Below are 21,973 nucleotides of genomic sequence, written 5' to 3'. Positions count from 1 at the left end.
CATTGCCATGTCTTTAAGGACTTTCAAAAGGCCAACAGGGTAAGGTTCATTCTAATCTCTAGAGGGAGAATGTTTGATAGAGCAGGGGTTATAAGACACATCATCTGGTCCCCATCAGCCAACAAGTCTTTGCTGTTGGAATCCAGAGCCTATCAATCCTGGTGGGCCAGATTGGATGGGTAAAACAACTGGGTCCCTCAGATAACCCGGTCCCAAGCCATGAAGGACTTTAAAGGTGACAATCAGTTAACATGCATCTGAAAACACACTGGCAAACAATGGTGGCTCCAAACCAATGATGTTAATGTGTCATGTAGCCAACACAATTTAGAACTTGTGCAGTTACATCCTGTCCCTGCTGAACTTCTATATGCTTCTCAAGGGCAGCCCTGTGTAAATTATGTTGCACTAGTCCAAATGGGAGGTTACAAGGGCATGAGAGACAATGAACAAAGCTTCCTGATCCAGATATGAGTGCAATTGGTGCACCCAAGAGGTGCAAAATGCCCTCATGACTACCACCTGATCCAGTAGGAGCTGTGAATCCAAAAAGACCCCCAAATTGCACACCAAGTTCATCTGGAGCAGTGCCACCTTATCCAGGAAGCATCCAAAGCCACAGACTTGCTTGGGTTGAGTCTAAACCTAAAGTGCCCATCCAGGCTCCTCAGCCTCCAGGCATTGAGATAAGATGTCCATTGCATCACTCAGGCAGGAGATACAAAGCCAGGGATCATCAACATATTGATGAAAGCTCACCCTAAAGCATTGGATCACCATAGATATCTATCTTCTCAGTAGAGGCCCATATAAATATTGTAGTTGCACAGGATATTGAACAAAGCTAAATTGTATAGTTGTTCCTGAACTATAATTTTTCAGCCTGAATGCATTCATGTTGGTTCTTAAACCTTTCCATAAGTGAATAATTTTATTTGCTTTTGTAGGGTGATAAGTAGCTCTTTGGGTCTACTTTGTAATACACTAGTATTACAGTTAGAGGTGTGAATTACCCTTTGTATACATGGACAATGTTATTTTAAAAAGTCCATTGTTAGTTTATGCTCAGAAAATTATAGCTTGTTATTTCATCTATTAGGAAACAGTTGGGGAGCCTTTTTTCCTGCTGTTGTGTGCTATTAAACAACAGATCAATAAAGGATCTATTGATGCCATCACTGGAAAAGCAAGATACACACTTAATGAAGAATGGTTATTGAGAGAAAACATTGAAGCAAAGCCAAGGGTAAGAATCTCCTTTTTTCTTTTGTTTTTAATAAAAATGTATTAGTTACTTTTACAGTTGCCTATGAGGCTTTTGTAACCAGGACACTTTAAGGTTTGAAAGCAAGTTTGATGCAACAGGGATACCTCTTTCTGAGCATGCATCTCTATTCTGAAATTCAAAAATGCATCCTGTTCCTAAGCAACCACCACTAATGTGACCAGAGACAAAAGGGACAGCAGGGATCAAATCATGATTTTTCTAAGTGTTCGTTCAGTTAGCAAGGTCCCCTGAGATTAGAAAACTTCTTCCCAAACTAAATTAGTTTTTTCACTTACAAGTCTGGGTTTGTTTTTTGTTTTGTTTTTTCCAAAAAGGTATGTCATTGGCTTTTTTAGTAACAGCAGCCCCAATGACATATCAATTCTCCTTGAATTGGGGGACAATATTATATACAGAAGGATTTAGGAGAGGAGTATTTTCCAATTTAAGTTTATGTATGTCAATTGTTCCACTCAGTCATCTAGCAAAGAAAGACTCCTAACCCATTGTTTTACCACAAGTATACTTTACTAAAGCATAAGTGGTTACCATAGCAAAACTGGAACTGGCATTTTCGCATACAAAATGGTAAAACAATGGGATTTCCCTTTCCCCCATCCATCTCCCTGTTATCAATTAATGTCCAATTGGATGCTTGTATATTGTTTGGTTATGGACCCTCAGTTCACGGGTTTTCCAGCTCTGCATTCCGATGTGTGACTTTGGGCTGGTTGGTGTTTCTCAGCCCCCCCCCCCTCCATTTCTTCCTACATTCCAATCCTCTTCCCCCTCCACCCCGTTGCTAATGTCAGCTGTCAGCTTGTGATGCTTGGCTAGCAGAATGGCAGCCATCACAGTGTATTAGAAAAGAGATCTTGAAAATTGATCATGTCTAGTGAGATAACTAGCCAAACTCCAAAATCCTTGAGGTTGACAAGTTGGAATGTACCTGAAGTACAGTTTTCTTAGGAATTGTGTAAATTAGATACCTCTTGTCCAAATATTGCTACTTATTCTGTATTACAGATGATAGCAATTGTGCAAACATATATGAAATATGCAATTCTTTAAAATATCAGTGTTGCTAAGACCTGAAAGACAGAGTATATATCGAATCAACAGTTCATAGCTGATGAAAACAGTTGTTAGTTATTCAAGGTTTTTAATACAATCATAACAGAAATTGTACAGAAAAATTATGCTATTTTTCAATTCTACTAAAAAATTATGCTGATTATAAGCCATGCTAGGTGGAGGAATGTGTTAAATTCAGCGTGTTAGCAGTCAAATCTCTGAAAAATGAAAATTAAACTCTGCATTCAACTGCAATTGTGGAAATCTGGAAGGGTTGTTCCAGAATCAGTGGGCTCACTCAGAAGCTACGATGGTTTAAATGAGAACAGTTTGGGGAGAACTGAACCCTTTGCCTTATTGCCATATCCCTGTTCCTAACCAAACAATAATTTACAGTGCAGAATTGAAGGGCAGATTTGTCTTTCATGAATAACCCCATAGGAATAAATTGGAGGAATGTAATTGAGTCTTTGTTTACTGGTGACTGAAATAAAAAAAATGAATGCACAATTCTATTCAGAGATATTGTTAATAGCACATAAACAGTTCACAATTGATTCGTTTTTGAAAATGCATAAATAAAAATATGTTCCCATGATATAAGCAGAACTGTCTACAACTTGCAATACTTATGACAGTATCTTGAGTAGTTGAGGTCAGGGAACAGTGGTACAAACCTAACCTGCTGTCATAACAATAATTATAATTCATTAAACTTTTATACTTCTCATGTCTTAATAGCTCTGGTTTATAAGACTTTCAGATATATAGGACTGAATGTATGCAATACAAAAGACATCATACAAGTAGTCTCTGACTTCCAAGAGTTCATTGAGTGACCATTCAAAATTACAATACTGACTTATGACTGTTTTTCACACTTATGGCTGAGTGTTGCAGCATGCACATGGTCATGTGATCAAAATTCAGTTGCTTGGCAACTGATTAATATTTATGAAGCTTGCAGTATCCCAGGGTCATGTAATCCCCTTTTGTTACCTTCCGACAAGCAAACTCAATTGGGAAGCCAGATTCACTTAACAACTGTGTTACTAACATAACAATTACATTAATTCATGTAATAACTATTGCAAGAAAAGTTGTAAAATAGGGCAACATTCACTTAACAGCAGAAATTTTGGGCTCTGTTGTGGTCAAGGACTAGTTGTATTTTGCTGTCTAAAAGAGGAAGGCAGTTTGATTTGATGGCTGAGGTGCTGGATTAGAAACCAGGAGACCATGCTTCCTGTTATCCCTTGGTCATGAAAACCAGCTGGGGGGGCGGTGTCTTGTAGAGAATCATTCTCTTTCAGCTGAACCCTTGTCACGGGTTGTTGTAGTATGCAAAATAGGAAGTTGGAGCATTAGAAATGTACCCCACTCAGAGGTGGTATTCAGCAGGTTCTGACTAGTTCTGGAGAACTGGTAGCGGAAATTTTAAGTAGTTTGGAGAACTGGCAAATACCACCTCTGATTGGCTCTGCCCCCATCTATTTTCTGCCTCCTGAGTCCCAGCTGATTGGTTGCGTCTTATTTTGTTGCCCTGCACAGGAGAACGGACCTGGAAAGCAGGTTAGTGGGGGGGGGGAATGGGATTTTGCAGTATCCTTCCCCTGCCACGCCCACTAAGTGACGCCCACAGAACTGGTAGTAAAAACCACTGACCCCAGCTTGATTTCATCCAAAGGCAGAATAACAATAAAATAAAATGCTCTTGGGGAATCATATTCGTAAGATATCATCAACTATGCATTCTATTTCACATTTTTTATGAACATACTGTACACGATTATATGTAGTCACATTACTTCTAGCTGAATATTGTTTTAATGGAATAAAACCCTGAATAAAATATTCAGGAATAGAATCTTGACATGTTCAGTTTTCAAGAGTAATCTTCAACTAATGTCTTATTCCCAAATGGTAAAAAAAAAATAGTTTTCTCTCTTGATGTCTTTTGCTCCAACTAACTAAGACATTATAACTACATAATTCAAAAGGAGCACAAAAATGTAAGAGAGAACACCATGGTTTACAAATGCAAATTCTCATAAATACCTTCTTATTACTACAAATGCTGCATGGGTCTGATTATTCCAAAGAGCAAAATAAACTAAAGCTTTCTTAAACTGTGTCATGTCCAATTTCATTTAAAGATGTGTTTGACTGCTCTTCTGTATTTTTTAAAATCCAACTATATTTAATAAGCTAAGATACAAGGCAGGGGGATTTTAGCAAAGCTTTCTCCCTAATGTCTTTTTTTTTAATGTGTGGGGGTGTTTTTTGTCTTGTAGAGAAGTATTTCATCATATCAACCCTCATTTGCAGTCTGAGGTAGTTAAGTTAAGACACATGACTAGGTTTTATCTGCTCACATTTATGAGAACTATGTCAATGCAGCAGTGGTAGCAACAAAGAGACACTGGAGCTCAGGTTGCTAAATGTAATTTCTACTTAGCCCAGAGAAGAACCAAGGTCATTTATTATGTAGTATTTCTATGTTACATCTCTCTCCCTCTCTGCCTCCCTCCCTTCCTCACAGAGAGAGAGAATTCATCATCATTCTTAGACAAAGTTATCAGTTGCCATTCATTATACCCATATTCACTGGTACTAAAAATGAATTTATGGAAGAAAATGGCAAGTACATGGTATGGTTCCTGTATTTCAGACCTTAAGTTCATAGACAGACAGTTCAAAGGGAACTTACAATGTTCTCATACTACCTAGAATAAAACAGTCAATATGAATTTACTGAACTATAAATCAGTGCTTTAGTTTTAGGATTCATCTCCCCGCACTCTTTCTTTTAATATATGGTAGCTAGATTTGCCAAGAATTCTTGGAGTCTATGGTCCATAGGCTTTTTATGCCTTATAACTTGTGCATATCACCTACAACCTTAACAATTGTCTTCCTCCACAGAATCTTAATGTGTCTTTCCAAGGCTGTGGAATGGACTCTCTGAGTGTTCGAGTAATGGATACAGATACTCTCAGTCAAGTTAAAGAAAAGATACTTGAAGCCTTTTGCAAGAATATTCCATACTCCCAATGGCCAAGAGTGGAAGATGTTGACCTAGGTAAGTAAGTTTTTTTTTTGTTCAGAAACACCAGATTTTTTATCTGTTGGGTATGAATGCTCATCATATACAAGATAATGCTCAGACATGGAATATCTTCCATTAGTGTATTTCTTTGATCCGCTGCTTGGGAATTAAGCACTGCTTTAAGAGATTTGGTATTTGTTTTGTTTGTTTTCAAAAATTCACTTTGCCATTAAAAGTGCTTATGTTACATACAAGCAAAATAATCCACAAACCTAGAATGCCCCCAGGAATGAAAAATGACAGAGATGGGTTGAATTAAGGTGGTGTGTTTGTGTGTGTGTGTGTGTGTGTGTGTATGTGTGTGCTCTTGAACATGTAAAAGATTTAATAGAGATGTCACTAAGGAGATACACCTGACAGGACCCAGAAGAAGAGCCTTCTCTGTGGTGGCTCCCTCTCTCTGGAATGTCAATTCCCCCCAGAGATTAGAATGCCCCCCACTCTAACACTATTTTGAAAGGCCCTGAAGTTGTGGTTCTGCCTGGGGAACCCAGAGGGGATGGAGTCCATTAAATGGCTAGTATGAATGTATGTTTTCGCTTTGTGTGTGTGTGTGTGTGTGTGTGTGTGTGTGTTGTAGTTTTTTTATTTTTCCTTTTATTATTTTTATTTCTTTTATATGGTATTTTTATATCGTTGTAAGCTGCCTTGAGTCACCATGTGCGAGTAGGCAGCAATATAAATTTGCTAAATAAATAAATAAATATTGAATGACCAAACCATCAAATAAAACACTGAGGGCTAACTTTCAGCAATGACCCCGGTTGTGCCTCTTGGTCATGTTCAGCAAAACAGCAACTGGAACATAAAGTACTGTGGCTAATAATTGCCAAAAACTAAAAAAGAGATCTTGTCAGAAGCAAAGGTAGCAAGCTTTATTTCCAAATGTAAATGCTGGGGGGGAGGGGGGGGCAGTGTAGAGAAAATAGTGATATTCACAGGGAGCTCAGCAGTTTCCCTCCTCTGAAATTAAAAAAAAAAAGTTCTGAGGAAAAATGCTAGCTTTACAATTAATTAATAGATTTTTTATCTTTATTTATGTTCTCTTTAGTAAGTTGTTCATGTTTGAAATTAACTGAATTTCTATATAAAAGCATTCAGGGTTAGACAGCAGAAGCAATTTGCTGTACATTTTTTAAAATCCAGGTAGTTGGAAATCAGAGTGCTAGAAAATCTTCCTGCAGACATCTTTTCTTTGCATATTCTCTAAGTATGATAGTATTTTTATTGGTATAGATGGGACAAAGAGGGTCATAACATCCAAGTAGAATAAAGGGATTACAAATTATCTTACTTGCAATGCTCTTAAAAGATTTCCTACCATGGTTACTCACATGTGAGTTTAATGGAATAAAAATGCTCTTTAAATCCCCAGAGCTCGCTACAGGAGTACTCGTTTCCCAAATCACAAAATGTGGCATCAAAATAAGAAAAGTGATTTATATTCTTGCTAACTAACACTTGCTGTATTCCAGGCAACTTTCTTACTTATTCCATTTTCTTTTTTTAGAATGGTTTGCCACAAGCACTGACAGTTACATCCTCCGGGACCTTGATGACACTTCTGTGATGGAAGATGGCAGGAAAAAACTGAACACCTTAGGACATTATAAGGTAAGAAGTGTCATTGCTCCAAGAAGTTCTGTCAGCTGGCGCTCCATTCAAAATCCAAGAAAGAAATACTTAGACTCTTTTAATCAGGTTTTAACAAACTAACATGGAAATCAGGGTGGATCCATCGAAGAGTTTTTGGTAATTTCAGTTGGACTGCCACAGGGTTCACATTTCATTCAATTGAGAAAGGTCTAACATACTTAGGTCCAAGCTTTTTTGACTTTTGTGTGGTCTGCAAATATCTGGTGGATAAAAAGACCTTGTCACCCACTTGATATGGTTTTTGTGGAGTTCTCTTTTTATCTGCATTTTTTTTATGAGCTTGATGAGCATCATCTAATGCTTTACAGGTAACCAGCCAGGTAAGCTGGAGCTTTGTTATGCATTCATCTAATGACTAAATGTTAGGTTTCTCCCATGGAAGCTCGGGTATGGGTACAAAGTCTTGTCCCGAAGCTACTTTAAATGGAGTAAACCCAGTACTACTATGTACTGAATTATTATATGTCACCTCAGCGAATGGCAATAGGTCAGCCCAATTATCTTGCTGATAATTTATACAACATCAAAGATATTGTTCTAATACTGAGTTAGTTCTCTCACAAGCCCCATTGGTTTGTGGGTGGTGGGCGGAGCTTAAGCCCTGGGCAGAGCCCAATAACTTCAGGAACTCCTTCCAAAAGTTTGAGGTAAACTGGACACCCCTGTCTGAGATTATGCGTTCAGGAACTCCATGTAACCTGTAGATATGTAAAATAAACAGTTTAACCAACGTTTTCACAGATGGGATTTTCGGACAAGGTATGAAATGTACCTGTTTGGAAAACAAATCGGTTACTACCCAAATAACTGTAATCCCCCCCACTTTCAGGTAATTTCACTATAAAATCCATAGAGATTTCCTTCCATGGAGCCATTGGTCTAGCCACATTTTGTAGTAAGCCTGCTGGTTTACCAGGAGGCCGTTTGGCTGAGGCACAAATAGGACAACTAGCTGCATAAGTCTCAATGTCCTTTTTCAAGGTACGCCGCCAAAATTGCCGTACAGTTATTTGAGTGAGCAAGGAACCAATCATCAAGTTTTAGAGCAACTCTTAACTGTGCAGTCAAATCATTTGATAAATCAACCTCCTTCTTTTTCTGGGCTCTGGTAACTACTGGAGCTGCCAACTGTTTGGTTGGGACAATTGGCCGTACCACTTCTTGGCGAGCACTATTATATTGAGGTAATCTAGATAAAGCATCCGCCATGAAGTTCTTCCCCCCTGGAATGTACTTCAATGAAAAATTAAAGCACTTAAAGTACTGCGCCCAGCAAACTTGCTTGGGAGACAGCTTCCGAGGCATTTTCAAAGCCTCCAAATTTTTATGATCCGTCCACACCTCAAATGGGTGTTTCACCCCTTCTAAGAAATGCCTCCAGGTTAACAGAGCCCAACAAACTGCAAAAGCTTCTTTTTCCCAGATGACCCATCTTCTTTCGGTTTTCGTTAGTTTACGGGAAGTATATGCACACAACCGAGTCCCCATCTCATTTGCTTGTAGTAACACCGCCCCAACTGCTACGTCACTCGCATCGGCTTGGATTACAAAAGGAGCGTCCATGTCTGGGTGCTTGAGTACTGGTTCAGCAGCAAACAGTCATTTCAGCTTCTCAAAAGCGGCTTGACATTCCATGGACCACTCCAGGGGTTTACTAAGCTTCGGTTTCACCTCCCCTTTGGTTTTTAGGAGATTTGGGATAGGCATTGCAATCTTCGCAAAAGCAGGGATAAATTGACGATAAAAATTAGCGAATCCCAAGAAACTTTGAAGTTGTTTCCTGGTGTGGGGAGGGGCCCATTCCAAAATGGCACAAAACTTCCCTGGATCCATTTCTATGCCATCATGTGAGATGCGATAACCTAAATAGTCAATTTTTTCCTGGTGGAATTCACACTTGGACAACTTTGCACACATCTCAGCAGCTCGAAGTTTTTCCAGAACTGACCGCACTAGTTTCACATGTTCATCACGAGTCTCCATGTAGATAAGAATATCAACAAGATAAACCAACACCCCTTTGTATAGATGTTCATGCAACACCTGATTGAACATTTGCATGAATACTGCCAGGGCCCCCTGTAGGCCAAATGGAAGAACGTTGAATTGGAAACAACCCATTGGGCAGTTAAAAGCAGTTTTCCATTCATCCCCTTCCTTAATTCGAACCCGGTAGTATGCTTCTCTCAAGTTGAGTTTTGTAAAAAATTTTCCCTTTGGCCAAGTGGGCCAACATATCCTTCAGGTTTCTGTAGTCAACACATAAACGAAGGGAGCCATCTTTCTTTTCATGGAACAATACTGGGGCTGCTACCCGGGGTCTAGCGGGTTGGATGAAACCATGTTCCAAATTCTTATCGATAAATGACCACAGCTCTTCTAGCTCCCGCGGTGTCATTGAGTACAGTTTCGATTTTGGGAGTTTCACCCCGGGTAGAATTTCAATACTGCAATCTGTTGAACGATGTGGGGGGAAGCTCATCCGAGGCCTTTTCACTGAATATCTCCTTTAGGTCCCAATATTCTTCCGGAATTTTCTCCTCCCCCTTCAGGTTTTCGGTGCCAGTGGAGGCCAGTTCAGTGGGATTCTTGAGTTTTGGTTTAGATTGCCCCTCCCCTTCTGGATGCTGGTCAGTATGTATGCGCAATGACCCTCCTCCAATCAACATGGGGGTTCCATTTCCGGAGCCAGGGCAACCCCAGTATTAGGGGCCGCTCCATCCCAGGAGCCACAATAAAACACAAAGTCTCTCTATGCTTCCCCATCATCATTTCTATTGGTTCCATTATGAAATGTGCAGGGCCGCCCCCAGTTACCGATCCATCCAATGGCAAAAGGCTATGGGCGTTTTTAAAGTCTTCAGCCTTAAGCCCATTTTCTCCACTACCTCCGAGCTGATTGCACACTTTGTTCACCCAGAGTCTAACAAGGCCAGCATTTCCCCTTTGGCTCCCGCTGTGGGTACCCTTAATCTCACTGGAATGGTCATAGGGCCCTTGTTTGGACTTACCAGTGAGTCATCTTCCAATTCAGATTCACTCTCTTCAGAAGAGGTTGCAGTTCCCAGCTGGTGAGCTCTACAACCTCCTCTGCTTTAAGCGCCATTTCGCGAGGCTTTGCTGGGGTTTTTTCAGGTTTTCTTCCTCCTCCTCGCGCCCCCTTTGGTTCTAGCTTGGCATGGCAATCTGCAGCCCGGTGACCTTCCTTCCCACATCGGAAGCAAGCAGTGGTCTTGGGTTTTGCCGCCATTCATCCCTTTTGAGGTTTTAAGGCTTCTCGAGGGCTGGTGGGGGAGGATTTGCTCCAACCAACCCCCCCCCGGCATCTGTTTCAGGTCAGATCAATTTCTACCTCTGCCGCCAGCACGTACCACAGCTGCAGTTCACTGGGGTCTCTTCTGGCAATACAGCTTTGATAAACATCTTCATTCAACCCATCTTTAAAAGCTTCTATCAGGGCTGCCTGGGATCTGCCTCGAATATGACACACCAGCTCTCTAAATTCCTGGGTGTAGTTAGCCACTGATCTCCACCCCTGATTTATGGTCTTCATCCTAATTCTAGCCTTACGTTCAGCAAGTGGTTCTTCAAACCTGGCCCACAGTGCAGTCATGAACAGGTCATAATTCATCAGCTGAGGGGCATTATCATTATGCAAAGTCACAATCCACTTTGTAGCTGTTCCCTCCAGAGCCCTGGTAACACATCTAACTTTGGCTGCTTCTGAGGAAAAATCCCCTCCATATGGCTCCAGACTTGTGCCAGGAAGAATCCTAACTCCTTGGGATCCCCCCCCCCCATTTTACTTCCAATGGGGGCACCTTTGGAGTTCCATGTCTTCTGGCAATTACTCCTCCCGCTGGGGGCCCCTGGGCTGCTGCTGCCTGTTGCACTAGCCCAGGTTGATTTATGGGGGTGGCTGCTCTGATTCTTCTGGCTGGGGCTGCCTCACCCTCCTCTCCCTCATACCTTTGATCAGGTTGAGGTTCTCCGATAGCTTCATTTAGCAGATGCATGGCTTGAGTTAGTAAAAAATTCTTTCTTTCCTTCTCTTGCCATGGCTCCTCTCTTCCACACCAATGGGTAGTGGTCACTCCTGGAGGAGGCTTTTCCTCAGGATCCTTCCAACCGACTCCCAGGGACCATTTGGGTTTTGCAGCTGGTTTTTCCCCAAGATTTAGTTCTGCTAACAAGTCGGCTTCCCCTGCTTCCTCTAGCAGCAGAGAATCTTGTCCCCCAGTTGCTCCCAGGTCTTCTTGGTCGCTGGCTGGATTTGACATTGTGTTCAGACCCCCTCGGAAGAAAATTTATTATTTCTCCGGGTGGGCTAATAATGTGGAGATTCATAATAATGTCAGCTGGTACTCCATTCAAAATCCAAGAAAGAAATACTTAGACTCTTTTAATCAGAGAAAAGATATCTTTTGCTGGAAATCAAGTGGTAGCAACAAAATTCTGAATCTGAGAAAATGGGCGCATAAATCACATATACAAAGTAATGGCAAGGTTCCCACTCCCAATAGTTCAATTGGCTCATCCAATTAAAAGTTGTGTATATCATCATGTGGGCATCTCCAGGTGGTGATGAGGCTTCTGTCCGTTGACCTTGACATAGTTTGATAAAGGGTTGCAGCTGCGCATAGCATAGGATAGAAACCTAAGCAAGAATGTACCCCCCCCCAGCTTATACAATGCTGGTTTGTAACACCTCCAGCTCACTTCCCATAACCATTCCCCCCTCCTCCCCCCGTTACTTATGACAGCCGAAAGATGCAAAGCAAAGGGAGAAAAATCTTGAAGGCTGACAAGTTCTCTCCCTTTAAGCCTGGCTTTCCTCAGAGGCCCCACGATCTGCTTCCTAAGCAGGATTAACACAAGCAAAGCAGGAAGGTTGCCATAACTCCACAAGACCTTCTGGGGAATAGACATCTGCCCTGGCGAGAAATTCGTTAATATTGCAACACATCAAGACTAATTAAACACTTTTCATGCAAAACAAGATATTGCCGTGGAAGAAAAAGCTTCTTTTTCCCAGTGGCTGCCATCCATCCGTCCTAATTAAAGTCATACCATTCCTCTTCTTAACAGAAGTGTCAGAGTGCGCATTGATCTCTTAGGGGAGCATGGGTTGCCCACAAAAAAGGCTTCCTTTTTTTTTAAATTCCTTTGTGAAAAACAATTTCAATTTCATTTGAAGTGACAGTCATATAATTTAGGCCTTTCTTCAAAGCATTTTCACACGTGTATACTAATTTCATACAAATAGCCATGTGACTGAGCGTGAACTACTTCTGTGTTTTTTTTTTCCCCTTCCGTTCTGTTGTACCCAATTCTCAGAGACTACCTGGACAATTCCCTGCAGTTTTGGGGGAAAGTTTTCAGAAGTGGTTTGCTATTGCCTGCTTCCCAGAACTGAGAGAATGTGACTGGCTCAAGGTCATCCAGTTGGCTTTATTTTCTAGCCTTATGCCTTAATCACTACACCAAACTGGCTCTCACTACTTTTATGGTACTGCAGCTGATTTCTTGATACAATAGAAAAATGTGGGACAGACAGTACCACCACCAGATGGATTTGCAGTTGGCTGACCAACTGCAGTCAGTATGAAGTCCTCAGTGGAGCTACATCTTTGTGGAAGGAAGCATGCATGCAGTGAGGTAACTCAGGGTTCTTTCTTGGGCCTGGTGTTCTTCGTCATCTTCATAAATGATTTACATCAGGGGATAGAAGAGGAACTCATCAAATCTGAAGATGACACCAACCTGGAGGGAATTGGTAACACTGTGGAAGAAAGGCTCAAAATTCAGAAAGTTCTTGATTAGATTTGAGCATTGGACCCTATTCAACAAGATGCAGTTGAGTGGTGGCAAAAGTAAGGCCTTGTACATAGGCAGGAAAAACCAAAGACATTGATATAGAATAGGCAGCACCTGCCTAAACAATAGTAACTAGGTAGGGCTAGTGAAGCACTGTCAGAGGGAGATTTCAGCCTGGAAATAAGGAGGATTTCCTGACAATGAGAATGATTAATCAGTGGAGCAGCTTACCTCCCGGAGTTGTGGGCACTCCATCGCTAGAGGTTTTCAAGAAAAGTTTGGGCATGTATAAGATGGGATTGTATAAAATCTCTGGGATTATCTGGGATTGTATAAGATCTCTGGCCTTGATCAGGGGTTGGACTAGAAGACCTCCAAGGTCCCTTCTAGCCCTTTGATTATATGATTCTTCATCTGTACATTATCTAAATTAAACTCTTCCTACTTTTAAACTTTATGTTTATCCAATCTTACAGGTGGCTATGTATGTGAACTAGTCCATAGTCTAATATGTATTTTTTAAAAATTCTCCCCTTATGGAATGCTCAAGGAAAATGACATAACAAAGAATTCATACATAATTTGCAGAGAGCACCTGCTATCAGAATATTACATTTCTGTCATCTCCCATTCACAGATCTTTTCTGTAAAATCCACAGTGTTTCTATTATTTTGATGTAATGGCATTTTGCCACGTAAGAAAAACAGAGAAACAGTATACAATGTACAATATAAGCCTCTGTCTGCCTGCTTATTTATGACGGCGTGTTCAGGTTTGCATCGTTAAGGGTTACATTTAATTCACATTGTTGTCTCTGCAGATATGTAAAATGGGAATTCTTTAATGCTTATATGCATATTAAAGATGTGATGCGGTGTAATGTAGTTAAAAATTAGCCAAGCCTTTAATAACTGCAGAATCAATAAAATGAATTTGCAGCCATCTTATCTTAAAGATCTGATTTTAAAGATCTGATAATGGCCAGAGGAGACAGAGGAGAGAGTCTGTAAGCATCTGTCAGCAGCAAGTTGCAGAAAAATGCATGCATCCTAAGATGGAGTTTCTAACTCTTTGCTAAATGTATTGGGTAAATGTCTCTCAGTCATTTTGCAGAAATATCCCAATTTGCTCATTCCTAATAAGACTCCGCTTCTCCCTCTGCCCCCCAGATCCCTGATGGTGCCTCCCTAGCCATGAGTTTAACAGATAAAAAAGACAACACTTTAAGTAGAGGTAAGTTGACACTCATTTTCTTTCATAAATATCCGTGGATTTTTCAGGGAAGATTTTAAAATATTATCATTATTAAACATTCTATTTCATTAACTAAAAGTTAATTACTGTGACAGATATTTGTGGGTTAGCCCAATTTGGTTTTTTGAAAAAAAAAAAAAAAAGATGGCATGAGAGAAAAGGAGTATGAACCTTTTCTCTTTCCTCAGTTTCTCAGTCTTCTACTTAATTTGCAGTCTCAAACAAAAGACGTACAGTTGAGTATCACGGATAGTCTAACTCAATAAAGTAGTGTTGCCTTCATTTAAAAAAAAATAGTATTGCGACTTTTGAAAATACCAAGGCTTTTGCTCAAATTTGCTGAACAAAGCATTCTGGAGGCAGGAATAAATGTGAGCTAACTTTATAATTGGAAGCAGAATTAGATGGGTGGGAGGTTAAGTAATAGTGGATCCAGTGGGTATAAGGAGTCGCAGCCCAAAGGAAAGAGAGATTCAACCTCTCTTCTCCAGCCATAATATCCCAATTAAAGAATTTTCCCATGTTCTGTTAGGAGGTGGAAAGTTTAACCTCAGATTCCATTACACTTTGGATCCAGTAAAAAATTGGGCTCCAAAATCACTGATGATCCTTCTATGCTCATCATAATACACATTTTTCCTCCCTTTTTTTTAAAAAAACTTTCCATTGATGACTAGGATTACATGTAATTTATTACTGACTAATCCATGAAAAGAAAAACAAACTGGAAATCTCCATAAATCATCTTAGCTTTACTTTATTTTATTGATTATAGCTATATAATCAATATTATATTTAAGAGGCAAAGTGGGAGGGCAGTTTCTATCTGGTGGTTTCAAACATAGCTTGGACATGAGACTTGGCCCATAGGGATCAGTTGAGCCTGCTCTTACTTATCTTCCTCCCTGTAGTTTAGCAGTGTTCTTGTCCAAGCTCCTTGACATTGTGGCGGAGTTGGCAATGGCATTCCCCAGGCTTATGGTTCTGTGGGACTTCAGCCAGCCTTCTCTGGGACTGGAGTCAGAAGGGCTCAGATGTTCATAGCAACCATGTATATGGTCCCAACTTATTCAGGGTCTAACTCAGTGGTGGGATTCAAAGATTGTTACCACTGGTTCGGTGGGCTTGGCTTGATGGATGCACTTTGCACTTGTGCGCACACTTTGCATGCACGTGCGTGCCAAAGGCGCACTTTGCTCAGGCACAGGGGCATTTCAGTTCACCTCCTGCAAGCCTGCACTCTCCCTGTTACTTCAGCAGCTGCCATGCAGTACTCTGCTGTGCCGCTCAAAGCAGCTGCACTTCAAAAGCAGGGAATAAAGGCAGGGGTGGGATTCAAATTTTTTAACAACCGGTTCTGTGGGCGTGGCTTAGGTGGTGGGCATGGCTTAGTGGTCATGTGACTAGGTGGACGTGGTTTGGTGGTCATGTTATTGGCTGAGCGTGGCCAACTCAACATCACTCACATTGAGGCCCGCATCTCCTCGCCTGGCCTCTCGTGACTGTGGGGATGCTGCAACAGTCGTAAGTGTGAAAAATGGTCATATGTCACTTTTTTCAGTGCCATTGTAACTTTGAATGGTCACTCCACACAAGCAAAGAACCAGCAAAGGAGGGGAAAAAACTCCAGAGAAGTTCCAGAGACAGAAAGTCTAGTCCTGTCAAGAATGTAATAAGGGTTAACGGAGAGGCAGTTTCTGTAAGCAACACCAGAATGTTTCCTTCCTGCCTTCCTTACAGGATTAGTCTAGTAATTTCTTTTAACAACCTGATCTCCGAACTGCTTAGAATGTTAACAACCAGTTCTAGCGAATAGGTGCAAACTGGTAGAATCCCACCCCTGAATAAAGGTGAGTATGGGAGCCCGGGTGGGCCCAACAGCAGAGCGGCAGAGATAACCGGTTCAGTCTCCGCTGCTCATCAGCGCTACTGGCTCGGCAGAACTGGGCCGAACTGGTAGAATACCACCACTGGTCTAACTCACAAAGAAGGTCTCACATTAAGTTTTTATCTTCTGACAGGTCATACAGGGTTCATACCATGTGAGATATTAATAGCAACCCCTTGTGATGTCCTTCTGGTCATAGAATTTTCTGAGGCTACACCACTGCAGGGAAGTAGGACTTATTCAGTTGGTCCACTCCAGGCAACCGATAGACCCAGAGCCATTTCAGAGGGAACTTGAAGTTTTTCCTGAAGCTCTGATGCATGGGTTCGCTGAGGCCTGGGTTGCAACTTGGAATAGGCTCATAGAAGGGGCCTTGGACTGGAGCTGAGACATACTTTGAGGAATCTCCTGAGCTCAGAGAAGAACTGATAACTACTTTAGCTTAAGGATACCTTTGCACATTTGCAATTTGTGTGCCAGCTGTGCCCATTCCTAGATTGGGTGGCCTTGTTCATAATCACTCATACATTTGTCACTTCCCAGTTAGATCATTGCAATGTGCTGTACATGGGGCTGACTTTGAAGACCATCCAGAATTTACAACTGATCCAGAATGTGACAGCGCACACACAGTTTCATGTGCCCTTTGATTTATTAGCATTGCAACTCTGCTATGTGAGCTACATTAGCTTCTAGTTTCTTTCCAGGTGCAATTGAAATTGCTGGTTGTTACCTTTTTTTTGTAAAAGTTTTTTATTTTTTAAAGACAAATGCTAACAAACACATCAATAAAACATCAACATGAAACCATCTTCCAAAATACAGCGTGTCTTTCGTGCAGTGTCACAATATCAACAGTCTTCCCGCAAGCGAATCTAAGTTTTAACAAATCTGGGAACATTCAATTTGTTTCATTATGTTCAATTATATAATATCATATTATCTTACATATTATACTATTCCTTTTGTTAGGGTTATTCCTGGTTATTACCTTTAAAGCCCTGCATAGAATGGGTCTATTTGTGGAGTCACTTTTTCCTAAAGGTATCTTCCACTGAGCATTTGATAGCCCTCTGGTTGTTTATGTACTGGGAAGTGTTTTATGGCTATTGCAGTGGTTTGCTCTGCAATCTTGTTTCAGTTTAGATTCTGAACTTTTCATTACCAGACTAGATAACATCATCAGCATTTCTTTTCCTATTCTCCTTAGCTTGTAAATGTGTTTTATGGTGGTAAGACTTCCTTCCTTCCTTCCTTCCTCCCTCCCTCCCTCCCCCCTTCCTTCGTACTAGTCCTATTGCACATTAGTTATCCATACTTTCTCCTATTCAACCACATTAAATTTGGTGTATTACAAGCCAAGACTTTATCTGTTTGCATTTGGAAATCTCCCAATATTTTAATCTGGTCATTTTTTATTAGTTTTTCAGCTATACTTTCCCACCAATTTTTCATTACTGGAACATGAACATTTTTACAGATGTTCCAGTCAACCATTTTGGTCATTGTATTATTTCATTGTTTATCAGATTATGTGACCTTCTTGCACAAGCTGAGCATATGATCTATTGCTTCCTCTACTTTGTACAATCTGCATTTTGCATCATTTGATGATTTTTCAGTTCTGGCCTTGATTGTGTTAGTTTGAATAGCTTGCTCTTGAGCAGCCGAAATCAAGCCTTCAGATTCCTTTTTTAAATGTAAGCCATTGTTAGCTTTTATCTTATGCATTTCCCCTCGATGTTCTGTAGAAATTTATCATGCAATTAGTATTATGGTTGTTGAGATTTGAAATTTTTATCCACCTATTCAGTCCTTCGAGGATCGAGGACGAAGAGGAGGAGGAGGAAGAGGAAGAGGAGGTAGTTTAATCATGAAGTGTTTTAAAGTCCTTCATAGCTTGAGATCATATTACCTGAGAAACTATCTTCTTTCAGCTGTTTCTATCCATCCAATCTGATCTGGCAGGATGGACATGCTCCAAGTCTTCTCAGCCAAAGAATGTCAACTGGTGGGAAGCAGGAGAGGTGCCTTCTCTGCCATAACTTCTGCCTCTGGAACATTCTCCCTCCAGAGATTAGGATGGCTCCAGCCCTGATGATCTTTTAGCAGACCTTGAAAATCTGGCTATGTGCCCAGGCCTGTGGTCTCAAGGGTTTGAAGGCCTCTATTTCCTGGTTATATTGACACCAATGAATTATAATATCTTTGGCTGCTATATGTATTTATTTTTTTATTGTATTCTAACTGTTTTAATTGTTTTTATGATTGTTTGCTATCCAGAGTCACTGGTTTGTGATGGGCAGCTATATAAATTGAATAGATAAATAAATAAACTGATAAAGAATAATTGACTCTAGATCACTTAGTAAGCTAATAGTATACACTAATTTTGGGCCTGAGTCTCCTTTATCCTATTGGACATTGCCAAATTAACTCTCTTATTCAGTTTTAGGATGAATTTATTAATGTCACTGCATACTGGTATTTTTATTCTCTGTTTGTTGTACGAAATATGTGCATGGTGTACCAGTAATCAACATTTTTCTTACCTTTATTACTCTCTGAATCTCCCAAGGGAGCATTCTTTTTTTTTTTTTGTAAATTTTATTTGAGTTTTCACAAAAAGAAAAGAAACACAATTAAAACATCTTTTTTGAAAGCAGCATAATCCCAGGTTACATTTCTTCATGCAGACCCAATTTCAGGTTCATGCTCATTTTTATATTCTATTCCATATCTTATTACAATTTTACATTTTCTACATAGCTTCTCCCCTCTTCTAATTTTATTGTATTTATTTCATCTCGATTCAAATCATTATATTTATATTTTTTGTCTGTCCTGTTTCAATTGTCTATTATCTTTTCTCATTAAACAAAATTTCTCCTATAGTTACTGATTGGAGTATGACGCCTTTATATCTTTCCCTAAAGTTATAACACTCAATATAATACATAGCTTCCATTCAGATTCTGTTTGGTACATTCTTAAACTACACACAGTATTCTTGTGAATCTTCTTTGTACTTTTTAAGTTCCATTTTCAATCCATCGAAAAGTAAGGCCATTGTAGAAATTTTTAAACAACCACCTGATTGATTTTAGTCATTCAAATATAATAGCCAAAAATCCAAAAGTAATCCAAATACACACAAACTGTTTCTTTTTGCTCTTTCTTTTTTTTTTCCACTTTCTCTTCCTGGAGTTACTATTTAGTTGCAAAGTTTCAGTTAAAATGTATCTTTTAGAAGTCTTATTGAAATTTTACTTTAGATTCTTTTAAAGTCCAGGAAGTCTCCTCCCTCTTCCAGATCCTGCCCTTATTCTTTTTCTCTCCCTTCCTGCTTATAGAAGAAAAAAAATTTAATGTCCAGAAATCTTTATTGTCCCTTTGGCATTTAGTTATATTTTCAGCTTAATTGCCTATTGATGCCAAAGCGGATTTTTCCAATTTCTTATTCTTAATTGTCAATATAAGGAAGGAGAGAGAAGAAAAAAAAGCCAAACCTTTCCCTTTTCACTTTCTTTCGCTGCTTCCGACTCTTCTTTGGGAGCGATGTTATTTCTTGTAGAATTTAAATTCCAGGATACCTTAGTTATTGCTTTTTCAATTTAGCCTGGTCAGCCAAAACTTTCACTTCTTATCTTCCTCCTGCACGTTCTTTTCTGGTTGAGTACTTCTTTGAGGTGGGCATTTCTGACCACCACTACAACCGCCTTCGGGAAAGGGAGTTTGACCAGCTAAGGGGGAGAGATGCGGCTCTCCTCGACCCTGCTGGCAGTCTCCCCCTTCTTCACCACCTCTATGGGGTGGCTTAGCCCCGAAACCAGCCGGCTCAGAGCACTCCAGTGGCGAGCCCAGGCAGAAACCATGCACGATCGCGGATTCCTGTCTGTCGCCGAAGCCCTTCAAACCGGAAGTCCACCCAAGGGGGAGCATTCTTAAGCAATAACATGTGTTTCGCTCTGTGAATAGAGCTTAGGAAAGCTTTTATCTGAAAAGGGAACATAAACCCCAGTCCTGTTTCCAACTGCAATCTATTCCAACATGAAAAGCTTTATTTATTTATTTATCTGTTATCAATGTTTATATCTTTCTCCAGCCCTAACATCTTTGGGCAAATAATAAGAGAAAACATGCAAAATGGGGGGAGAGGGAGAGGGAGGGAGGGAGGGAGGGGGAGAGAGAGAGAGAGAGAGAGAAACCTGTAACAAAATGCTAAAAATGAAAAACCCAAAGCATATTTGAATAAAAGATTCTTCTAGTATTTCAACATGTCTATAATTTACTATTTATTTCTGAAATATAATTACTAGTATAGCCTGTATAGAATTTATGGACCCATGTAGCACCAGAATTTCCTTTAGTATTCACACAGCCTTTTTGTCCCTGCTAGTGGAAAATGTCTATGGCTATCTAGTCATGATTGTCTAGTGAAGAATGGCTTCTAGTGGAGACCTTCAAAAGAAAACTGCAAGCCTCCAGCTTTATTGTCACGCTCCTCTTCTCTTCCTTGTGCATCTAGAGCAGGATTGGTGTCATCCCTACAAGGCCAAGAAACATATGCTCTATGTGCCTAAAACTACTTTTATTAAGATTAGCTTACAGTAATAGACTCTTGCTGGCTTGAATATGCTCTTCCTCTTATTCTCTTTTTTATCTTCATGTGAATTTTGTGTGTGTGTGTGTCTTTTTTACTCCTCTCCCCTCATCTAAGCTTGCTCATTGCCTTGATAATGGATCTTCCTTTTCCTCACTCTCCACAGTTGGGCAACCTGAGGTCCCATGATCAGAGATACAGGATGCTGAAGCTTTTTTACTATGGCTTCACTGGAAGTTTTAAAGAAAAGATTGGACAATCTTTTGTCTGAAATGAGATAGGGTTTCCTGCCTGAGCAGGACTAGAAGACCTCAAAGGTCCCTTCCAACTCTGTTACTCTAGGCTAGGCTAGGCTATTCTGTGCTATTCTATTCTGAGTTCTTTTTCTGCTGCCAAAAGTCAGTGGCTTACTTTCTCATCATTTTGATAAAAACACACAAAAATAGAAGGGTAACCTCTAAGATAGGTTTAAGATAATCAAGTAAAGAAAATAGTCATTCCTCCTTCCTACAAAACAACAGGAAAAAAGAAAATCCTGGGCCTACTCATGCCACAACACAGGGACACTTTGCACTACTACTGCTCCTCTAGTGGCCTTCGAAATAAAAAATAACAATGGAACACCCCCAAAATATACAGCTGTTACAGAAAAGATATCTGAGTCCTGAGAAAGTACCATACAGAAAAAAACTCCAAACAACCCCACTTTGATTGGGTTAGATATACTGTGAAGTGGAGAGAGGCTTTGACTGGATTTTCAAAATTCTGCTACAAGACTTTAGTTCCATTAAAGTATATCCCAAGACACCTTGTGGTTCCTGGTTTCTGACTTTGTCTACCTCAAAGGGAAAACCTTTGCCCTCAGCATTCTTAGAAAGGAAAAGAAAAGGATGAGAAAATTGAAATATGTTTTAACCCTTCAAGCAATGCAGGAAAGAAGGAAAGGGAATGGAATGGGAGGGAGGGAGGGAAGGGAAAAAGAAAAGAAAGGAAAGGAAAGGAAACGAAACGAAAGGAAAGGAAAGGAAAGGAAAATTTGGGAGTTTGGACTGGATATAGCAGATGGTCTGAGAATATTATCAGTGATTATAATCAAGCAAACCAAGTGTTTACAGCTCTTTGTGTTTGCACCTGTATTGCCAGAGAGGCTGTTTTTGGGAGGGGGGCATTTTGTCTGCCTTTTAAAGGTTGTTGTTTTAAGATTGAGGATAATAGCTCTGTTCCTCTTGGCTTTAATATTATATTTTAATTTTGTTGTTTTTCAGTTTGGATTCTGGTATTTTGTTTTGTGTACTGCCTAGGGG

General features: G+C 40.2%; 1 protein-coding gene across 2 annotated transcripts in view; it reads left to right on the top strand.

Moving 5' to 3' along the window:
• PLXND1 (plexin D1) overlaps window positions 1-21,973 on the top strand; it is a 184,223-nt gene that overhangs the window by 141,206 nt on the left and 21,044 nt on the right. For both annotated transcript variants that reach the window (XM_087923737.1, XM_026722891.2), the window contains exons 26-29: window positions 1,100-1,246; window positions 5,267-5,423; window positions 6,961-7,064; window positions 14,094-14,157. In XM_087923737.1, coding sequence (XP_087779863.1) covers window positions 1,100-1,246; window positions 5,267-5,423; window positions 6,961-7,064; window positions 14,094-14,157 — 472 coding nt within the window. The remainder of the gene's footprint in view (window positions 1-1,099; window positions 1,247-5,266; window positions 5,424-6,960; window positions 7,065-14,093; window positions 14,158-21,973) is intronic.

Source organism: Pseudonaja textilis, chromosome 2 (assembly GCF_049901715.1).
Source record: "Pseudonaja textilis isolate UNSWEBS1 chromosome 2, rPseTex1.2, whole genome shotgun sequence".
Classification (NCBI taxonomy): Eukaryota; Metazoa; Chordata; class Lepidosauria; order Squamata; family Elapidae; genus Pseudonaja; species Pseudonaja textilis.
Note: the sequence above shows the minus strand (reverse complement) of the source record. Positions and strands in the feature narration are given on the sequence as shown.